The sequence below is a fragment of the Astyanax mexicanus genome, chromosome 2 (genome assembly GCF_023375975.1).
Source record: "Astyanax mexicanus isolate ESR-SI-001 chromosome 2, AstMex3_surface, whole genome shotgun sequence".
Taxonomy (NCBI): domain Eukaryota; kingdom Metazoa; phylum Chordata; class Actinopteri; order Characiformes; family Acestrorhamphidae; genus Astyanax; species Astyanax mexicanus.
The window spans coordinates 71,733,826-71,757,564 of NC_064409.1; the positions used below are offsets into that span (position 1 = coordinate 71,733,826).

Genomic DNA, 23,739 nt, shown 5'->3' on the forward strand with positions numbered 1-23,739 from the left:
CAGTCAAAGTCCAGACCTAAACCTCTTTCGCATTAAATATATTTATATGTTTGTGGTTGTAATGTGACAAAATATGGAAAATTTCAGGGGGTATGAATACTTTTGCAAGCCACTGTAGTGAGTAGTGAGGTAGTACTGCTTCGTTACTGTACATCTCTGACCGTACAGCTGAAATTCCAGGGCCATCTGGAAAAAAAATAAACATTAACAGAACCTCAAGAGTGCTTGCTTTGTTTTTTTTTATTTCACATTTTTTTTATGAATCTATCAAAAGATCATATTTTGGTGTGAAATCAGAGCCAACCAGAACAAGGCACACAGACAAATGACATAAATACACACATTAAATGTATTCTGCTATAAACCGTTTGGCACACAATGATCAAATGCCTTCGAGCATTTCATTCGCTCATCAAGTTGTCCTTAGTTTAGGGCAACTTACTTTCTGGACATCATGAAGAGAGAGGTTGCCGTTCCGACAACCGCTGCAATCCACAGGTATTAAAAACGACTGTAAAAGTGTTCCATTAAGAAGAACAGGACTACACTTTTCATAATCGGTCCAGAACTAGATTTGTTTAAAACTTCTGCCATTTGTGTTCAAGCATGCGGAGAACTGAGACACAACCACCAAGAACATAAATTAAATAATTAACTTCGTATTATTAATTAATATTAATATTAATCGTATTCATACGCGTTAAACATAAAGCTTTTTTCTCATCTAGTCACCTGCTCAACTTTTTTATACACACAAACGTGACTTTTTGAGAGAAATGAGAAAATATTACCGAGGTCATTCAACTAACACTGTCGGGATGGATTAAATGGCTATGGTGAATGAAACAGTGAGAAAACAATCTCAGCGTCTCGCCTGAAATTTGTACGGTAAGTGCAAACGTTTTCTTTTTACGAAACCTCTTGTTACAGATAGATTTAAGCCTTACCGGCAGGTACATTTAGTAGCAATCATCTCCTCATATTCCTTGTAGGCAATGGATCCATCGTTCTCAATGGTCAAAACACTCAAGGGGTCGTATTCTGAAGGAACGCATGAAGGCCTGGGGATGGAGGAGTCCAGCTTTTCATAGATAATGTTCTGCACCATGGTGTGCACGGGCGAGCCGTAGATGTAGCCCACTGCCCTGGGGCAGACCCCCTTGCAGTACCTGGGGTTGTACTTGTGGGGTGCTATGATCCAGTGGTCCAGTTTGAGCTGGCTGAAACTCACCCTGACGTCGTAGAGGTCGCATTCATCCGTGGGGAACTCGTAGCTGGACAGGTTGGTATTGGGTTCCTGAGTGCTGTTCAGAGTGCTCCTGCGATCCCTCCATGTGTGCTGCTCTGATCCGGAATGGTGATCGTGCCGGAGGGGCTTTGCATCCCAGTGATTTGATCTGAAGCTTCCGAACCTGCTGTGTGCAGAGCTCCTCCGATAGGCCACCTCACTGGTATCGTTGAGATACAACAGAAGCGATGGTGCCACGTGCGAGAGCTCCAGGGGGCTTCTACCAGGGCGTCCGTGGATCCCGTGCTCTAGGCAGGTGAGGTTGAGGAGCAGGTGGAGGTCCTTCCTGTGGCTCCGGATCAGCGGTTGGAGGAAGGGGGTCACGTCCACCTCTGCCCACTTGCGCCGACCAGCTCTCTCCGACCGGACGTGGAAGGTGACTGCCGTGGCCAGGCGGGAGGAGCTGTGGGGGTGTAGGCAGAAGCGGTCGTCTGAGGGCATGTGCTCCTTCACGTGCAGGTAGCAGATGGAGGCGAGGGAGGCTGCAAGGTTGTGGTTGACGGAGTAGAGTAGCACAGACTTGAGTAGGTGCTCCTGGGCTCGGACGCGGTCCAAGCTGTAGGAGATGTCCTGTGTGAAATAGTCTGTGAGAAAAAAAAGACATTGTTACTCAATCCAAAGTCAGTTGGAATCATATGATCATATAATCATATGGAATGTTTTGTACTTCTATAATTACAGCCTGTAGTCCTAAATCTGTTTTTCTGCATACTTTATTATCCTCTGGTCACCCTGTTCCTCAATGATCAGGACCCCAAAGGAGAGAAAACCACCACAGAGCAGCTATTATTGCAGTGCTGGGCAGTATGGCCAAAAATGTGTACCACAGTATTTTGCAAGATTCTGACAGTTTCAAGGTATATCATGGTATTTTTATTTATTTATATATTTTTTTTCATGACTGAGCTTTATTTGTAGATTTGTGACTTACTTTACTCTTAGGAGTACATGTAATTTACAACACCAATGCTTTAAATGAATGCTTTAATTAATGATGGGTTTACTTTGTCCCAAAAATTTACACAATTATGAAGAAACGAGACTTTATTAGCAGAAAAACAGCTGAAGAATGTAAACAATAGACCTTGGAAAGAGATACACCAACAACTTTAACACTGCTGGACTAAGTGTCTAGTCCATAGTCCAGAAACAGCGTCCTGTGACAACAGAATCCTGTGGACATGCGTGAACTGTGGTTAGCATCCTGTGAGCACTGATGAAGGACTAGAGGATGACCAACACAAAAGCAATGTGTAAGACTGGTGGAGGAGAACATGCCAAGATGTATGAAAACTGTGATTAAAAACCAGGGTTATTCCACCAAATTTTGATTTCTGAACTCTTAAAACTTTTTGAATATGAACTTGTTTTCTTTGCATTATTTTTTGTTATTTCAGACATTTCTCATTTTCTGCAAATACATGCTCTAAGTGACAAATTTTTGTTTGGAATTTGTGAGAATTAATAGCAAAATCAGAGAAACTGATTCAGAAACTGAACTTATTTTTTTCCAGAGCTGTATATCTGTTTATATATCTGTGTGTGTGTGTGTGTGTGTGTGTACAGCCCCACCTGTGCTGTGGCTCAGGCACTCCTGTCTGGGGGTGATGAGGCGCACGGTGTTGTAGAGCTGCTCGGTCTCGTGGCTCCTCTCGGGTCTGGAGGAGAGCTTGTAGAGCCGCTTCATGAAACGGACGTACCGGGAGTCGGGCCGGGGCCGGGTCCGGGGTTCCGCGGCCCCCCACGGCTCCTGCTCGGACAGGGCTTTCAGCAGCGGGCTCAGGATGTTCCCGTGATGAGCCAGGCTGTCCGGCTGCACCCCGTTACCGAGGAGCGCCAGGCCCGACCCCGCGACCACCCACAGCACGACCACCGCCACCGGCACCAGCGCGGTGAAGCGGGGGAACGGAACACACGGCGGCGGAGCCATCGCGGAGAAACCGGCACACTTTAACTTCAGCTTACTGCCCGCAGAGCTCAGATCAGCCCCGGATACACTTCCGCCGCCCTCTCACTCACACACCGGTCCCTAATTAACACCCGACCCGGCCGGCCGTGACGCTGAAAAACCCAGAAAACCGGGGATAATTCAGAGAATTCAGCGAATATTATTAAAAAACATATATTTATACATTTATCCCTCACTTCTTTGTAGAAGAGGAGGTGAATCCGGCCCAAAACAGGCGGGTATTCTCTGTGTTCAGCCCGCTCTGTTTACGTGACTGACTTTTAATTTAAAATAGTCTCCAATTTAAACCGAATTTCCTCTAAATTCTGACTTCACTTAAATTTAAACTAAAATAATTACTTTTTATTGATTTACTATCTAAAAATAACTATAATATGTTGGACTAATTCATTATTTTTCTGTGTTTTGACTAATAATCCAGTTATAAAAACTTATTTTCTCCAAATTATGATTTGTAGCTAGTCAGCTAACTTTAGCTATTGCTAATAAGCTAAATAGCTAATATATAGAAATAATGATTCGCTATATGCTAAATGTGATTGCCTTCGCTAGTGTCTAGAATTAGAGAAAATATTTCTTAATTATGCTTATTTTCTATAAATTATAATGATTTTGATGTAGTATCTAAAACGAATAATTATGTTGAATTAATTACTTATTTCCCCTCTAGAATCTACTAATAATGAATTTCTCTCTCCAAATTCTAATTTAGGCTAGTCAGTTAACTAGGTTAACGTTTTACATTATAGAAACAATGATTAGCTAACTATCTTCTTTTTTTTTATAATGAAATTCTAAAATATTTTTTTAATAAAGTCTAACTTTGCATCTGGAATAATAATTATATTTTAATAATTTACCTTTTTTTAAATTGTGGTTTACATTAGTCTAGCTAGCAACTGTAATGTTTTTGTACTTTTGAGTATCTAAAATAATATTTTCCCTCTATTTTTAGGTAGAATTTTGTAATAATGACTTACTTTCTCCAAATTCTGTTTTAGGCTAGTGATTTAGCTAGGTTAACATTTTAAAAACAACAATTAGCTAATTAGCTTCTTCTTCTTTTTTTAAATAATGACTTTAAAAATATGTTCTCTCTATTATTCACTTCGCTGATATAGAAGAGGATGTAAATCCGGGCCAAAACAGGCGGGTATTCTCTGTGTTCAGCCCGCTCTGTTTACCTGACTGACTTTTAATTTAGAATAGTCTCTAATTTAAACCGAATTTCCTCTAAATTCTGACTTCACTTAAATTTAAACTAAAATAATTACTTTTCATCAATTTACTTTCTAAAAATAACTATAATATTCTGGACTAATTCATAATTTTTCTGTGTTTTCACTAATAATCCTATATTAAAACTTATTTTCTCCAAATTATGATTTGTAGCTAGTCAGCTAACTTTAGCTATTGCTAATAAGCTAAATAGCTAATATATAGAAATAATTACTAGCTATATGCTAAAATAAATGACTTATTTTCTCTGTATGATTGACTTTGCTAGTGTGTAGAATATGTCTTAATATTGCTGATTTTCTCTAGAATTGGATGTCGTATCTAAAACTAACAATTATGTTAAATTTATTACTTATTTCCCCTCTACTTTCACATAGAATTACTTTCTAGTCAGTTAGCTAGGTTAACATTTAGCTAACCAGCTTCTTTTTTAAATAATCATTTTGAAAAATATTTTCTCTATATTATTCACTTAGCTATTATTTGACTTATTTTCTATAAAGTCTGACTTAGGCATCTGAAAATAAGGATTATATTAATAATAATTTAATAATTAATTAATTAATTAAAATAATAATTTATATGTATATATTTTTTTCAAATTGTGGTTTTCATTAGTCTACCTAGCAACATAGTAAAATAAGGTCTTATTATCTTATTATCTTAGCATCTAAAATAAGTTATTAGGTAGTATCCAAAAATAACTTTCTTAATATTACTTATTTTACTTTTCTAGAAATTCTAGTTAACAAGCTAACTTAGCTATATGTTAAAATATATCTATAAATAATGACTGTAGGCTTTAAACATAATTTCTCTACATTTTGTTGTAGCATTTAGAAAATTGGTTATACAGTGGTATAAAAAGATTTGTGCCCCCCTGATAATTTTCATGATTTTCCTTTATAAATCACTGGTTGTTCAGATCAACAATTTCAGTTAAACACATCATATAGCAGATGAACACAGTGAGAAGGGAAAAAAGTTTATAGGATTTACAGAAAGTGTGTAAAAAATCTTTAAACAAATTAGGCAGGTGCATAAATCTGGGAACCATTGTGGTTATATATATATATATTTTTCTAAAATCTGACTTAGCATCTAGAAATAATAACTTGTTTTTTTTTCAGTACCTACAAATAATTACAATTAACTTGATTAATTAACTTTGGGTCTGAATAGTATCTACAAATGAGGACTATATGTCAAAATAATGCTGGGTAACCAGTTTAGCTCCTGACCAGCGTATGGTATTGAGTTGGATGGTTTAGGTCTGTCACCAAAACAAACTTAAACCTGACTCAAAATAATACAATTAATTAGAGATGGTATGTTGACATTAATTGATTTTAGCATCACACTTAAATCAGCAGATTGTTCTGAATACACTTTACGAGAAAAGAAAATGAACATTGTTTGATGCTGTAACACATCCATCCTGAAAGAACACACACACTGTGTATCTTCCAGTGGGGTAGTAGAGAGTGCGATCAGTATAATTATGAAAGTTAACTTTAGATACTACTCTTGAGTGAAGGGGTTCATAAAAAAAAACATTTTAACTAGATCAGTAATTTTTAAATGAAGAATACTAAAAACAATATTGGTGTGTTGGTATTGGTACAAATAAAAAAAGGACCAGTGGTAGTTTGTATCTTCACTAACGTATCTTAATGTATTTGTTGACTCACTGTTTAGGTCTTATATTAGGGCCCATATACTACTGTAAATATCAGAAATATCTATGAACAACAATGATTACCTCATTTAGCTTTTTGGCTATTTCAGCTGTGGCCAGATGTCTAATTTCAGCTTTAAACTTGGGGGAAAATACATATTCATGCAGATTAGATGAGCTGGGTTAAATGAAGCATATAAGGATTTTCTGTTGCATGTTTGAACCCACGTGCACTCTCTCTGTCTGTTTAATAGACACCACACTTCTCCTCACCCCATCCGGGAAGCCCCGAGTCAAGGGCATGCACACCAGGACACAACACTGCACACAAGCCTCAGGGGGAGCTGCGCTGCGAAATTAGGACTGCATCACTGACTGTATGGACAAAGGCTCTGCAATGCTTACTATGCTTTTATGAGCAGTACACTAAATCCCCTGTCTGCTGGGAAAAAACTTTGTGATATGTGATATGTAACCTACTCAACTCTTAAACGTTAATAAAACCACAGACGTAGCATAGAAATGCCAGCTCTAAATAATTTACACTGATACAAATAAAGGTGCTACAGTGAGTTCTTTAAATGATGGTTTTGAAAGAACCATTTTTGTAAAAAGGATGCAAGTGGGAGGCACCTTTAAAGAAAAAGAACCTTTTCATCCACTCCTTTTGTTATTTTATTTCTTTTTTCTTCCCTATTTTCTCCCCAATTTACACAATCAATTACCCAACCCACTCATTAGAACTAACCCTAACCCCTATCACTAGTGATGCCCCAAAACCAGGAGGGTGAAGACTAGCACATGCCTCCTCCGATACATGTGAAGTCAGCCATCTCCTCTTTTTGAACAGCTGCTGATGCAGCATTGCTGAGAGGCATCACAGTGCACTCGGAGGAAAGCGCAGCGTCTCGGTTCTGATACATCAGCTCACAGACGCCTTGTGCTGAGTGATGTGGGGAGAGAGCACCATCTACCCACCCAGCGAGCAAGGCCAACTCTGCTCTCTCAGGGCTTCGGCAGCTGTTCATCCACTACATTAAACCTCTTTCTTTCACACATCTCCTTTACAGAAATACTATTCTATGAGTGGTCCAGCATACTAAAGTGCTGCGACTATGATTGGGAGATCGCTGGTTCGAATCCCGTTCATGCAGCTTGCCATCAGCTGCCAGAGCCCTGAGAGAGCACAATTGGCCTTTCTCTCTCTGGGTTGGTAGATGGCGCTCTCTTCCCACAAGACGTCTGCGAGCTGATGTATCAGAACCCAGTCGCTGCGCTTTCCTCCGAGTGCGCTGTGATGCTGCTCTGCAATGCTGCATCAGCAACAGTTGGAAAAGAGGTGGTGGCTGACTTTACATGTATTGGATGTTCTAGTTTTTACCCTCCTGGTTTTGGGGCATCACTAGTGATAGAGGGAGTCCTAATCAGTGGGTTGGGTAATTGGCCTTAAAATTAGAAAAAAAAAAAAAAATTATTTAAAGAACATATTGCAGCACCTTTATTTTTAAGATTGTATTGGATAAAGGTAATTTAGTGTGTTTCTAACAAACAAACACAAGCTGGCACTTCTAAGATGAACAGGTATATACAGTTAGAAACCATCTGAATGCTTAATTGGTTCTTTGCAGTTTAAAGAACGGCTCTTATATTTAGCTACTGCTCTTATTCAAGTGATTCAGAAGGAGGAGGTCTTGTTCTGGAGTTATTTGTTTGTGTTAAGAAAAGGATTTCTTGCTCTGCCCCAGACAGGTCTGACCAATCAGTGAACAGAACATGCTCACATGGCTTGTTGTGATGCCTTTGGTTGAGTTTAGATTTTTTCATGTGTGAAAAGAAACCAAACCAAGAAGAAAATGTTCTGAGTCCAGAAACTCATTAAATGACAAGTCTAAAAAAAACCCTGAGAATTAATTTGGGTAATGCTGTAGAAGAACCAGTTCTGGTTTTAGGCTGAACCTTTTTGTATGTGTTGTTTGTGCAGAAAACCTCTATTTAAAAAAAATGTAAATTAAACAGATCTAATAATGTTTTTGTGGAATCGCTTAAAGAACCATTTGGACCATCTTTAATTTTAAGAGTGATTAAGAATTTTAAAAGTGATTTTAAATAGGAGTCATTAAATCATCAGATAGTAAGTCTCCACCCATCCATCCATTATTCTTCTGCTCACTCTGTTATAGAAACAACACGAAATGTGCAAATGTAATAGAAGGGCAACAAATTGAAGGGTCAACATTCCAGCAGCCCACGCAGAGCAGAACAGTGTTCCTCTTTTATTCTCACACACATTCAGTGTTCACACTCATACACAGAATCAGATATGGTAGATTCGGCAAGCAGTCATTCACAGAACACAGAAAAACATTGTTTCTACTGAACGTGAGCAACAGCCAATCCAGTAGCAGAACAGCACAAGTGCTTTATTAACTCTTAATATTACAATCTTATGTTTAAATCTAACAGATTTATTACTGTCTAAAAATAAAGATAACTCTAGAATACAAGCAATAAGTAATGAGTCTCTGGTTCAGATATAGGTAAACTCTAAATTTATAAATTTCTTCAGAATTCAGTCTGCTTTGTAAGCTGAGTTAATGAGAGTGATTTGGCGTAAAAGAGTTAATGGAGTTTCAGATTTCTTTACAGTGGGTGTGATGGCTCTGCTGAAAAATAGACTGGCCAAAGTGAAGTGGTAAAGCCGGTTAGTCTGGATGAACTCAGTACTTTAACAGCAGATACACATGAACCTGTTGGCTCCATTCTTAATGCCAATTTTAAAAAGCCCCCCTGCCTTGGCGTGTGGAGCAGTGAAACTGTGTTTTCTGGAGTGATGTTGCACCACCCAATACTTTTGGGATGAGTTAAGAAAGTTTAAGAATCAACTCCAACCAACATCCTGACATCTGGCTAGAATTGTCCATGTGATAATCACATCTACATTGAATTCAGGAGAACCCCCCCAGGCACACAATGGTACAGGTCAATGCAGCATTGTTGAGCTTCCATAGGTCATGCCAAGTGAGGGTAAAATGGCTATATTTATGTTGTTGTCATGGTAACCCCTGGTTTTCTTCACCATTGTAAAAATAAAATCTCTAAAATTAGGCCAAGTCCATACTACTATACAATTCTGGAGTTGTCAGATCGTTTAAAGGCTTTTGTCCTCAATCTCCAAAAACAGAAAATCTGGCCTAAAATCATGGTGTAAACATTTCCTTAATGTGTTAATTATGTAGAAATTTAGCAAAGTAGAATTAGGATGCCTGCAAAATTCACTACCTACAAAGTTCACTGCTTTGAGACTAAATATTAAAAGACATTTTCGATGAACTCACTGTAGTTAAAATGAATTAAACTATTTTTTACAACTGTTGGCCCGCTAATGGCAAAGTGTTCTGGGTGGCTCACCAGTGGTAATGATGAGTATTATACAGCCTCTTTTTATCGTTTGTTTACACAATCAGTACAGTTTTAATATACCTTTGATTAATTTCTAATAAAATTTAGAACGCATCAAATAAATACAGATCAGACTATTTTATTCTACTGGTTGTGTGTAATATTTGCCTTAAAAAAAGGTCTCTGTGCACTTATAATTGTTTGTTTTCAGAGGAATAAAAAAATAGTGTTAGTGCATGATAAAGTTACCTGGGTGGTCTGAGGTTGGGCCAGCAGTGGAAAACTGTCAGGTGAGTGCTAAGCTTATCAAGCCAGTAGACTGATGCATTGATGCTGTTTAATCAAAAACTTCAAATGGTGAATTTACAGGAAAAGGAAAAGTGCTCCTAACTTTAAATGTAAGTAAATACAATACAGTTTGATTAGGTGTTTTAAGAAGAGCATTTCTATTGGTCTATTATCCAGAATTATTTACGCAGTGTTCATGTACAACAGCTACAGGCTTAAAACAAGAAAAATTGACAAAAATGGAGATGGACAGTGTTTTTGGACACTGGACAGCAGCAACTTGCTCGCAATCTGGGTGAAACTGGGTGAGTTCTCTCACTACTTAAAATTAAATTATACTATAAATAACACTATATATTAATAAACAATGAGTAACAGTCAAATTTAAGTGCATCTACTGTAGTAAGTGGTCAATTTATCTTTAGATTTAGTGCAATGGTCTCCGGCTGTAAGTCCCACAGTCCTTTCTGTTCTCGTCGTGGTCATCGCTGATGAAGTGGAAGCTTGGCCGGTGTCTAGGCTTCTTTTTGTGCCCTGTGCTGGGCTGGAACAGCTTGCTGAATGAGTGGAACCCTTTGGAGACGTCCGAGAGCTGCTGATCATCAACTGAGTGCCGACGCTGCCCTGAACGATGAAAAACGTGAGGGTCTCCGAGCATCTCCCTCACATCAGTTGACACATCTTTGGGCAGGTACTGATGGGCCTTTCTGCCACTGTTGTCTCGGATGTTGCAGTTGGCTCCGTAGTTGTGCACCAGCACGTTTAGCACTGACACATGGTTGTGAATAGCTGCAACATGCAGGGGTGTGTAGCCATCGTGGCTCTTGGCGTTTACGTCAACCTCCAAGCCGCCTTGCTTGGAAAGATCAAGGATCTGGCGCACTATCTTGCTGTTGCCTTTCTTGGCAGCCCAGTGGAGAACTGTGAAGCCTGACACAAAGCTTTTCTTCTCCGCTAGATGGACATCCTGCAGCAGGAGGCTGGACACCTGACCCCACCGACCGGTGGCCGACTTCAGAAGCCATTCGTGCTCTCTCGGCTCCAGGGGAACTGGAGCTTGTTCCTTGGCATCGAACCCTGTTTTGGTGCCCCGTTTTGTTGCTGGTGAACTGGACACCAATGATGGCCTCCTTTTGCTTCTTAATGATCGATACTGATGTCCATCAATCGGATGTGACATACTCTTCGAAAAAACAGCTTTTTCAGCCGGAAAGCGCTGGAATGGGATCTCTTGCTGAAGTGCATGGTCATCATCACTTGGTACTTTGTACCTTGAATCATGCTTTGAATCACGCTTTGAATCACTCCTTGAAATGCATCTCATATGTGGGGGTGGTGGTGATTTGATTGCAACAACAGCAAAAACAGCCCCAGTTTTGCCAGTTTTCCCAGTATTTGACACATTAAGCACTCTAGTAGTGTAGGAATCATCTAGGCTGGTTGGGGGCTTGGCGCGAGAACTGATCACACCACTGTCAGCACGTTCAGCACCTTCAGAACGTCTCCTTTGGAGCTGTATCTTCCTGGGTAGGCTCTCGGTATGGCCAATGCAGCAGCTGGAATCTGGATTTGTGGGGTTTATAAAAAACAAACGTTGGACATTACAAATATGAAATACAAACATTGTTACCCTGCTCAAAATCCAGCTCAAGAACTGGTTTTCCTTGTAATGGTTTCAAATGATCTAGTCTTGACATTAAAACTGTTCACACTTGTTGTCAAGTTTGGTCTAAACCATCAATCAAAAACATTCCATATACTGGTAAGAAAATACTAGAATAGTGACCAGAATAGTGCATGTTGCATTTGATGCTTGGCCATGGTGTTCAGGCTGGTCATCCCGTGCAGCATGACTGGACTGGTCCACCAGCAAGACCAAGCTGGCTGACCAATCTAGTCTAGTTGGTCTTACTAGTCAACCAACTAGTTTGGCTGGTTGACTACCTACTTATGCTGGTCATGCTGGTAGAACTGCCTCATCTTGCTGTTTGACCATAATCTCTCCGATGCATAGCAACAAATATGGACAATTTTATTGAAACACAGGCACTCTAAACTCTCAAAAACTCTCCCCAGTTTGGCTTACTAAAGTTACTGCTTCATGACTCCACGTGGTGGCACTAATCAATTAAATAATCACATGCATGCACACACACACACACACACACACACAAGCACACAAGTCTCTCTACTATTTTTGAACTAATCTGACGCTACATGAAGTTTGGAGGTGTGTAGTGATGAACTCTGAAGCTCTTCCACTGTGTTATAATATCACTGACAGTTGGCTGTGGAATATTTAGTAGTGAGTAGTAAAATTTCACGACTGGACTTGTTGCACAGGTGCTGCATCCTATCACTGTACCACAGTGCTGGAGTTCACTGAGCACCTCAGTGATTTTGTGAAGTATCATATATACTAATCATGTATTGCTATACTAATCATGTATTGTGTACCGTATTTTTCGCACTATAAGGTGCACTTAAAATCCTTACATTTTTCCAAAATTGTCAGTGTGCCTTATAATCTGGTGCACCTTTTGTATTTATGATATCACAGGTTGTAAGGAGCAGTAAAGCCACTCTGCTGAAGTGCAGCGTTATACAGGAGTTTCAGTTTAGTTCTCCAGCACAGAGACTGAAGCAGCATTAGCATTACCCGCTAAATACGCTAAACGCTAGCCCTTTTGCCATTCATAGGCGAGTATTAACTTACCGGCCTGTCGCCTTTGCGTTTACAGTGTTAAAACAAGCTACGTGGGACAAACCGCTAGCTAATATTACCATGGCTTACCGGAACAATCAGGGTTCCTCAGTGTAGTGCTGTCCAGCGGCATTTATTAGCGTGCTAACCGTGGCTGCTAATGCTAATACTGCTGCACCTAGCCTTAGTGGTAATCTGGAAACCTAAGCTTACTGTAAATAAACGGAAGCTCTTTACTCACTCAAATGAAGAGCTTCCAGGTGAGAAGTCTGTGTAGCTTAACATTCAGCGCTCGTTTGACTTTAAAAGACTTTAAATTAGAAGGAAAACATGGCAAGACAGCCCTGTTCCTTACTAGTGTCGCATAATGTTTATAAGGCTTATAATCAGGTGCGACTTATATATAAAAAAAGGCCAGAAAATAGATGTTGATTGATGGTGTGGTGTTCTAATCTGGTGAGCTTTATAGTTTGTAAAACACAGTGCATGTTTGTAGACCAGCTAAACCAAGTAAAAACCTCATAGGAGAAGATACCCAATGCTGGTCAAGATCTAAGCTGGTCATCTAGTTTAACCAATCTTGTAAACTTTTTAGCTTTTTATTTATTAATTTTTTAGCAGGATATCTGAAAGCATCCTCACTCTCTGGATTTATACTGAAACTCACGTGTGGAGAAGCTGGTCCTCTGCTGGGTGGTGATGCCTGATGGCTGTAGAGATGATGAGCTGCTGGAGCTGCAGCTGCTCTCCTCAGTCTCCACCCTTCCTCCTCCACCCTGCACCAGGTCCTGGTACTTCTTCTTCACCACCACGTACTTCACATCATCGATCTGCTTGACCACAGCCACGTTGTTGACGAAGTGTTTGAAGAGGTCGCGGTTCCTCCTCCGCTCCGCGGGCTCGCTGGAGCTCAGGAAGTCTCTGAAGGCGTTCAGCAGCTCGGAGTTCCTCACCCGACCTCCTCGCTCCAGCAGGAAGGCGAGGATCAGCCCCTGAGACACGGCCATGCTTTACCCTGCCCCCGCCTGTTGATCCACAGAGCAGCCAGGCAGAAGCTCCAGTCCAGCAGGAGAGCTCTGTCTGAGCTCTCTCACACCGCGCTGAGATGTTTTTCTCCCTCAAACTCAACAAAACTTACCTCCCCCCTCTCTAATGCCCCCTCTGTCCGCGTGAACGCGCACCGCATTCAGCCCGGGCATGCGCGCCACCGACAAGCTGCTCCGTTTCCCACAGCTCAGACACACACACACACACACGCGCTCGCGCGCGCTTACACACCCACATGGGGCCCTAGGAGACAATAGAGATATTATACACCAAACAAAACCATTTATATAAACTATATAAATTCAACTCCATAAAAAGTAAAAAGTATCAATAAATGCATAAATAATACATACTAAGTATAAATTAGCTCTCCAGAACTCATCATGCCTCCCATGCTGAAATACAATAATTAATTAAAACTTTAATTATGTATACATAATTTTTATATTAATAATTACACCCATAAATACATGAATGATGAATAAAATGTAAATGTTTTATATATACTAGACTAGTGCATCTAAAAAAAATTCAGTTTAAAAAGTTGAACAACATTTCTCCCAAATTCAAAATATAAAATATTGTCATTTAGAGCATTTATTTGCAGAAAAGGCTGATTTTTTTAGCAATGGCTAAAAAAAAAAGATGCAGTCTTTTCAGACCTCAATTAATGCAAAGAAAACAAGTTCATATTCATAAAGTTTTAAGAGTTCAGAAATCATCAATATTTGGTGGAATAACCCTGGTTTTAAATCACAGTTTTCATGCATCTTGGCATGTTCTCCTCCACCAGTCTTACACACTGCTTTTGAATAACTTTCACCAGGATCACTCCTGGTGCAAAAATTCAAAGCAGTTCAGTTTGGTTTGATGGCTTGTGAACATCCATCTTCCTCTTGATTATATTCCAGAGGTTTTCAATTTGGTAAAATCAAAGAAACTCAACATTTTAAAATGGTCTCTTGTTTTTTCCAGAGCTGTAAATATATAGATAAGTAAGTATATAAATTCAGTTTAATACAAAAGTATCAATTAATACATAAACAATAGATACAAGGTATGAACTAACTCTCCAGGAATCCTCATGCCTCCCCTGCTGAAATACAATCATTGATTAAACTTAAACAACACCAGCAGATGACATGTCTCTCCAAACCATCACTGATTGGTGGAAACTTCACACTAGACCTCAAGCAGTTTGGACTGTGGGTCTCTCCACTCTTCCTCCAGACCCTTGATCCCTTGATTTAATAATAAAACATACAGAGAAACAGAATAAAATGACTACAGTCTGCAATTATACCACAAAGTGCTCAATGGAGTTGGTCAAATGGACAGTGAATGCGGGAGGTGGTTTTAATGAAGTGGCCGGTCAGTGTGCATGTGTGTGTGTGATTAAATGAAGCATCTAAGGATTCCTCTGTATCCAGATTGTCAGTGTCAATAGCTGGTAAAGATCTGTGTATGTGTAATTCATCCCAATTGATTACCTCTGGAGTTTATATGACCCTCAGGCAAGCTTGAATCCAGGCAATCCCAACTGTACACGTTTCCAGTGTGAACACTGTGCATGTGTGCATTATATAACTTAACATCCTGACACCACATCAGCTGTGTTTAAAGCAACATTGACTTTATTGTCAGAAAGGGTTCAAGTGTATGGGAAAAATCATTGGGACACATTATTATTCACTGTTCAAAACCAAGAGTATTAAATAGACTTTAGTCTGCTTTTGTTGGAGCATCTGTCTCTACTGTTTCTACTAGATTTTGGTGAATCACTGTGAGGATTTGATTGCATTTAGCAAAAAGAGCATTAGTGAGGTCAGGGTGTTGAATGATCACCACCCCACCTCATCCCTAAACCCCTAACTCATGCAAAAATATTAAATGGCGCTCCATCATTCTCAAGTAGCATGTTAAAAATTATTTAAAGGGGTTCCATAAACATTTGGACATTTTTATATAATTTCATAGGGGTTTTATTCATAGTCCTACTGCATCAATGAAAAAATAAATAAATGTTTCAAATATTAATATAGGCTGTTCACATTATCAGGCTGAAGTGACTCAAATCTGATTTTTTGCTCAATGTGGCTCAGATCAGAGTTTTTCATGGCTGTGTGAACGTGTCAAATTACCGATGGATTACCGATGGATGTTGCTACCGATGGATGTTGGACCCTCAGGCTCTCGCGTCTCCTGTCCAGCCAGACTGATGGAAGTTTCTGAAGTCAGCTCTTCTCCATCCATCACCGACCACAGATCAGCTGCTCATCATCCATCTTACTTTCCAATACAGAATAAATCCAAGCCATTAATGGCGCTATTATACTCCTGAATATATAAAACCTATGTGGATGTATAAAACACTTTTTAAATTTTAATTTAAAAGCCGTTTGACCAGTGGTAGGATGGTTCCCCTTTAAATGTGAGTCTTGGTCCTCCCAAGGTTTCTTCCTCCTCCTGCAGCTCTGAGGGAGTTTTTCCTTGCCTCCGCGCTCACTGGGGGTTCTGTATTCTGTATTTTCTATGTTTAATGTTTTTGCCTGATTCTTTGTCCGGTAATCATGCTTCTGTAAAGCTGCTTTGTGCCAACACCAGTTGTAAAAAGCGCTATATAAATAAATTTGATTTGATTTGAAATACGATTTTTTCAAATTAGATTAGATGCACTTCCATATGCGGTCCTAAATCGGATAAGTATCACTTATCCGATTTAGGACCGCATATGGAAGTGACTCAAATCTGATTTGAAAATGCAAAAATCCATTGACATGCAAAATGAATGTGAACGGTCAAATCGGTATTCATGCGTCTTTTTGCTTGTATGCATGCGCTACGTGCTTCTCTCTCGTACCCACACATCTCTTGGTGCAGCTGTGCAGTTATAGCTGCAAAAACAGCAAAAGCAAACCGCCTGGCCTTTTTAATCTCCTCGCCCTGAAAATGTACTTCAGACCAGCTGTTTACTCTCCACTCCAGCAAAAGATGCTCCACATATGAGCTGCTAACTCATTCATTTCCATTTATAAAGCTACGAGTCGTCTCTCAAATATGATGTTTTTTGTGGTTAGTGAAGAAGGCAACGTTTATCCACATATCAATGTGCGCATGTGAGGAGTTTCAGGGACAGATTTGTTCACATTACACACAGATCACTTACGTTTGTGAATGTGAACCATCAAGATAGCCAAATCTGTTTTGAGGAAAAAATCTGAATTGAGCAATGTGGCTTGTACTGTAAACGTAGCCTTAGATAAGAACTTTCACTGTGTCCCATGATTTGTGCCACGCCCCACACAGAAGCTCCACAATGGTGTGCGTGTGGTGTTTTCAGCATTTAGTGCGGATATAATTTGTTCTATAGATGCTTAACTGTTTGCATTTACAGTTCTAGCCAGACACCACTGGTCACAATCATTAACAACTACTGCCAGTGCTGTCCACTGTGGGTGGTAATGCCTTCTGTGATGTATTTCTGGTTGAACTATAGTAATTCAGGTTGCCTTGCCATGAGCACACTGAGCAGTGTTTAATCTCACTCACAAGATAACACCTCACAGCTTATACATGTGTTGGTGGGCTCACAGTGGTCCAGCAGGCTAAGCGCTGCCACTGTATTTAGGAGATCGCCGGTTCGAATCCTGTTCATGTAGCTTGCCATCAGCTACCAGAGCCCTGAGAGAGCACAATTGGCCTTGCTCTCTCTGGGTGGGTAGATGGTGCACTTTCTTCACATCCTAAGGGTGATGTCGATTAACACAAGGCATCTGTGAGCTGATGTATCGGAACCGAGTCGCTGCGCTTTCCTCCGGTGAGTGCGCTGTGATGTTATTGAAAAGAGGCGGTTCCTGACTTCACATGTGTCGGAGGAGGCAAGCGCTAGTCTTCACCCTCCTGGTGTTGAGGCATCACTAGTGATAGTTGGAGTCCTAATGAGTGGGTTGGCTAATTGGCTGTGTAAATTGGGGAGAAAATGGGGATAAAAAAATAGAAATAAAAGCTTTTGAAACTTTCTAATGTTCCCAATCTGTCTCCTGAAGTAACACTTCATGATCAATTTATAAAATGCTATGACTTCCATGACTGGCATGTTAATGTATAAACAATATTATATCCGTTCACCAATCAAAAAAACAAACAAACAGAATGAAGCTGATAAGCTGCAGTTTATTGAAAGATTGATGCATTACAACTATAAAACACACATCAGCCGACGCACGTAATAAACATCACATTCACTCAGCTTCAGTCAGACTTCAGCATACGAAAATACAAACACATACACGGCAAGAAGAGCAATAAATAACAGCCGAGTGCAGTGAAGCCACGGTAGACTAACTCATAAATGCATTGACTCTGCAGAAGGAGGGAGGCCTACTTCAGTAAACCTGCTCCTCTGTGGCCTTCCAAAAAATCCTTCAAAACAGTGAACACAGTATAAAAAGGCACAGTAACACCGCTTCCCCTCTTCTAACTCCCATTTTCTCCTTCTTCTTCTTCACACAGGGTAATGTGAGAACACGGTGCTGTGAGGAGCGGCCGCGTTTCACGAGGTCATTGTTTTTTAACAAAGGCACATATCCCAGAGGAAAGTCCGCCATCAATACTCATCCGATTCTGAAGGAAAGGTTCGGAGACAATGAGCGAGTGGAGAGAATACGCACTGTAGGGCTGAGAGACCTCATAAAATAGACTTGCTTCTTACACACTGCAGCCAATATAGCTTAAAGCTTGTACTTGAGAAGTTCTCTATATACTTCACAAAGTGTGTATGTGTGACTTCAGGGTTTCTCTGAAATCAAATCAATGTATTCGGTACTTTACAAACTAAATACTCACAAACTAAATTGCTACACAGTGGAACTCTAACCTGTGTGACTTTATAAGACCTTCAGGAAGGTTTAGTAGACTCAGGAGTGGTGGTGGTGCACTGTTCTACCGTGCAGTGATACCTGCACGAATATGACCTTCATGGAACAGCCAATAAAGACGTTTTCAAAGAAGCATCTAAACAAGCCTGATGCATTTTGGAGACAAGTCCTGTAGACTGATAAATTTGCTAATGTATCATCCACATAGATGCTGAAACATGGCTGTCAGGATTTGATTGCATTCAGCCAAAACAAGAGCATCACTGATGTCAGGTAGGTTCTGATGTTGAATTAGTTCTACCACCCCCACTTATCCTACTCACAATGTACTGGATGGAGCTCTATCATTTCAGAGAACACAGTTCCACTACTCTAACTGACGCTTGATTCTGGATATGATGGGTTTAAGGTTAGTAAGGTCTGGATGTTGGATGATCCCCATCCCACCTCACCCCCAACTCCCCTACAACTCATCCCAATATTACTGAATGGAGCTCCATCACTTCAGAGAACACAGTTCCACTGCTTCTTTAGGCAAAGTGCCAGTAGGTTCATGTTAATCTTCTCCAGAGAGTCCTATTCTATTGGCAATACTCTACAGTGACTAAACATTCTGTGTGTGCATGTGTGCATTTGGTGTCCACAAACATTTGGACATATAGTGTGTATATAGTGTATGTGAGCTTAACACTAAATGCCCTAAAATCCTTTACTAAGAGGAATGAAAAGGAACAGAATAACTGAATATGCTAAATGCTAACTATGCTAATATTTAATGTAAATAAATAAGTCAGGGCTACTAAGTGGCACAACTGCCTAACAGTGTCCCATCAATTAAAACGGTTCTAGCCAAATGAGGAACAATTCCCAGAGGTCTACAAGTCCAGGGCCCAATCCCATTTCACCCATTGGCCCTACCCCTCTGATTTGAGTGTGCACGCCGAGGGGTAGGGGTGTCCTGATTTTCTTTAGGCTGAAGGGGTAGGTTAGGGAAACAGATAGGGCTTGTAAGCCCTTCATACAGAGATTTTTCAGATGCACACTTCAAACTGAGGGGTATAAGAATCCCTGGTTAGAAGCCCACAAATGTAAGTATTTTCCTTGTTAAAAGTGACGATTAGCACTATATTGCCATAGTTTAATGTGTAGTTTCAATGTTTTATGGCCGAATTCTTCATAACAAGCATGAAAAAGATCACTTTGTCTTAGTTTGTCTTAGAAGCTAGATAGCTAGCTAGCTAACTTTCCAGTTCCACCTTAAATGGTGAAAATGGAAATGGAAAAATTAAATAAATCAAAGCTAATTTCAGCTCCCCATCACAGAGGAATTAAGAAATGGACAATAATAATTAATTTCTGTACCATCTCCCCACATTCTGAAGACATATAATGCTAAAATGCTAAAGTTAACTAGTTTACTAAACTACTAAACTTTAGCACTCCTGCTGATGTATCTATCGGGGGCTTGAATGGTTGTCCCAATTATTAGGTAGAGGATTTCACTCCCTTCCCTTCTAACTCTGTTCCAATGGGAAGGGTTACACTAGAAAAGAAGGGGTAGGGGTACATGGTGGGTGAAATAGGATTGGGCCTAGCAGTGTAGAACTAGCTCTCCTGCAGACAATTTTACCTCAGAGTGATACAGTAGAGCCACCTGTTAGGTTACACTGTCTACACAGTGAACTTTGAGAGCCTGCATTCTCCAAGTCCAACAAATTCAAATTATTATAATATAAATTAAGTCAACTGAGTTCATTTAAGCAGTGATCATGCCAGCGTCTTTGGCTGAGTGATTTAAAAGCTATTCATGGCTTATTAGTGTTTTATGTCACATGACCCCCTTTGTGTCTCGCCAGTTTCCTCTCATTTATCCATTACAACACCACAAAACACATCATATTTAGCTTTTGACAATGTCATAAGTATCTTATACATTTCTTATCTGTCCTTCACAATGCTCCCAGTCAGCCTCTTTAGTGTGTGTGTGTGTGTGATCACCAAGTAATCAGTAAGTCATTATTTAGTGAGGAGAGTTTATCCACATACTAAAAACAGAGCTTTTTGATAATGCCCTTTTCAAAGTGGAGATATCTTTATAACTCAGTTTTCAGCATTATCGAGTGGAGAGGGAAAAGAGAGGTTTATGAAAATGCTGACGTCATAATGCATGCAAGCATGTTTCTGGCTGAATCTCAAAAGTCTCCTAACTCTTTAAATAATGAATGATATAAGTCATAAAATTAAAGTGCCTACATACAGATAAAAATAGATGTCAGATTTACACATTTGAATAAATGTAATACTGTTATATTATGAACATTTTCTACTTTTTTCATGGTGTGTTGATCTCTCTTTTTAGCGGTACTGTCAGCCCATACAGGGGTAGTCTGCTCATACAAGCATTTTTAATTTTGTGTGAATTGAAAAGAAAATAATAATTAAAAAAAATGCAGAAAATCAATTTGTCTTAAAAAAAAAGTGTGGAAGGGGTCTGAATCTTAAGAATCTTAAGTTTCATTACTTTTTCTTTCTTCACAAATTGGCACCAGCACAAACAAGTAAGTCAGATTTTCTTTCTGACCACTCTCTTAGACCTATCTGTGTTCTGATGCACTATGTTGCCAAAACACTTAGAAAGCAACCATAAGAATGTCTGAAGCACTTGAGATTGCTATATTGATGCTGCCATATTGTCATTTACACATTTACAGCTGACCCGCTGAACTGGAAGGCATAGCTGATGGAAATCCACTAAATATCAGCTCTAAACATCAAGATATATTTGTTTTCACTCTTCTCCTGCATCAATCGGCTCATCAGAGAGGTCCACGTTCCGCGTGTGCACATAAATGCTCAAGAGAGAACCCTTGCAGGACTTGCAGGATATTTTTTCCATGCTAATTATCCAGGCTATCTCTTGCTCTGTGTCCAGAACCTCCGCTTCCTCCTCTGAGATGTAAGACGTGAGGCAGGATGCTTTCTTTGGAATGTTTTTTTTGTTTGTTTTTTTGTCAGATAATTTATTATAAAAGTCCCAATGATGAATGAGCGATAGAGAGCACCAGGTTAAGAACCCTGGCAATGGCAAGTGTAACTACTGTATGTGTGTATGTATGTGTGTGTGTGTGTGTTTTAATTACTTACTGTAGCTATTATTCTACTGATTGATTGATACTCTAGGCAATTCTCTCATTTCCTACTGTACTACATCACTCCCATTCAAGTACGGAGAGAAAGGAAGTGGAAAATATTTGGATAAATAATAAAATTATAATAATATCTCTTAATAACATCCTTTGTTCCATTACTAACATGATAAAGTATAAATAAAGGATATCATAAATATACTTTCCATTACAATCCTAAAACAGAATAATAAACGAAGTCATTTTTCTCTCTCCACAGAAATAAAAGACTTCCATATCAGCCCATGGCACGTCCCATTTCTTTTGGTCGGTAAGTAGTAGATTGTCATTACAAAACAGCCACGTGACCATTGCACATGCGCTCACACACGCTTCTCTAATGCTTGAGCGACGCAAATAAATTAAATTTGCACTGAGAAGACGAAAAAGACACTGATATTCTCGCATATTCTCCACAGCCTCACAACCCCCGACCTCCCAGCTCCCACCAGGCCTTGGGAGGGACTGGCTGGCGCAGTGGTACTGGCGGATATGGTGGACAGGACAGGTGGGCAGGTGGATGAGATCTGGGGATGAGACTCCAGGGACTGAGCTTTGGTCTCTCCACTGCTCTGCAGGCACTGAGGTGTGAAAAGAAGCCATGCAGCTCCTGATGATGAATCATTGGAGCACTGCTGCTCGGAGCCCCGCCCCCTCAGACCATCTCCTCCTCACAGTGGGCTCCGGCGATGAGCAGCGAGTGTTTATCGGGCTCGCTCAGGGCCATGCTGTTGAGCGAGTGCTTGTCCGAGCGCAGGGAGTTGATGGAGGCTCGGCTGTAGTTGACCAGTCTGTCCAGCAGGCTCAGTTTGGGCGACTGGCGCCGCAGCTCCCCCATGCCGATGTGAACGCTGACGTCTGATAGGCTGCCCTGCCTGCGAAGCCCGGCTAGCTGCAGCTCCAGCTTCTCCGCACTGGGTTTGTTGTAACTATTGAGACAGAAAATAAGAGAAGACCACATGATTAGACGTGTTTAAAAAACAAACTGAATGGTATTGATTTGCTCCTGCACGATATGCATAGTTCTACTGTTACCAAGTACAACCGGGCTTATAATACACCTGAATGTTGCGTACTGCACTCCACCCTCTTGCATGCACAGTGCAGTGTGGGCGTTCACCGCCTTGCCTCTTGGGGAGGGCAAAACACAACGTGGAGAGGGCCAACTCTTCCACAGGGTGGGACTAACATGCATGCGGCCAGACCAACTATAAAAACAAAGAGCAGAGAACACACACACAGAGGGTGTGTGACTTCATTCTCTGCTCAGGATGCCTTTAAATTCACTACATCTACACATAGAAATCAGTCATTTGATGCTGCATTAATGTAGATAAAGTTTGATATGTAACATTTGAAGAAAATCGGAAGGTGATTGAACAACAATAATTTATCTTTTAATTACTGGAATCTTTTATCTTGAGATGCCTACAGTATGACCCCTACTGCCTAAATGAAAAGCACAGTTTAGCAATATTTTGGTTTTAATAAAACAAACTTAAAGCTCTCTACACGTTTTAGATGCACTCTGTGCAGAACAGTTTTATTACAATAAAAAAATTATAGCCCAGCTGATAAATGCATAATAATTATATTTCAATTACAGAAAATGTGATCTATAAAAGGTAAAACTTACACTAGACTATGGAAAGGAATTTGGACAAGAGTAATGTTTTATGTTATGTTGATAATTCTGCAATTACAAGGAAACATTCCTTATATAGACACTGACTACTGACTAGAACAATCTCCACTTTTAGCGTGTTTTACACCAGCACTAGTTGATCCTGTAATACAGACTTTGGTTTGATCAATACAATCCCACCGACACCCGTGAAAGGAGGTGGTCTTGGTTGGGTTCTGGAGTGGTTCGCTTGACTCACCAAACTATTTAAGCAAAACGGCTGTGCAGGTGCAGTTTAAACTGATTTATTACCATAGCTATGAACAAACACTGTCTCTGCTGTTGCTCCATGCAAAGCTGTTGTGTGCGGTCCCTCACGTCCATGTGATTCGGATGCTAGCCATGCTAGCTATTAAAAACACTTTGTTTGAAAGTTTTAAA

The 23,739-nt window shown here is 40.1% G+C and overlaps 3 protein-coding genes across 3 annotated transcripts in view; all 3 read right to left on the reverse strand.

Moving 5' to 3' along the window:
- Positions 1–225: 225 nt before the first annotated feature.
- gdf9 (growth differentiation factor 9) lies at positions 226–3,617 on the reverse strand. The gene is made up of 2 exons (XM_007253644.4): positions 2,861–3,617; positions 226–1,872 (listed from the first exon to the last, which is right to left on the reverse strand). The coding sequence occupies exons 1-2, from the start codon at positions 3,216–3,218 to the stop codon at positions 944–946; spliced, it is 1,287 nt and encodes a 428-aa protein (XP_007253706.3). The 5' UTR covers positions 3,219–3,617; the 3' UTR covers positions 226–943.
- Positions 3,618–8,534: 4,917 nt separating this feature from the next.
- On the reverse strand, positions 8,535–13,804 carry sowahab (sosondowah ankyrin repeat domain family member Ab). Its single transcript, XM_007253628.4, has 2 exons — positions 13,233–13,804; positions 8,535–11,424 (listed from the first exon to the last, which is right to left on the reverse strand). Exons 1-2 carry the CDS (start codon positions 13,570–13,572, stop codon positions 10,289–10,291), a joined length of 1,476 nt encoding a protein of 491 aa, XP_007253690.3. The 5' UTR covers positions 13,573–13,804; the 3' UTR covers positions 8,535–10,288.
- Positions 13,805–18,122: 4,318 nt separating this feature from the next.
- Positions 18,123–23,739, reverse strand: part of atp7a (ATPase copper transporting alpha) — a 47,024-nt gene continuing 41,407 nt past the window's right edge. Inside the window, exon 23 of the mRNA XM_022671999.2 lies at positions 18,123–22,603. Coding sequence (XP_022527720.2) covers positions 22,330–22,603 — 274 coding nt within the window. The 3' untranslated portion in view covers positions 18,123–22,329. The remainder of the gene's footprint in view (positions 22,604–23,739) is intronic.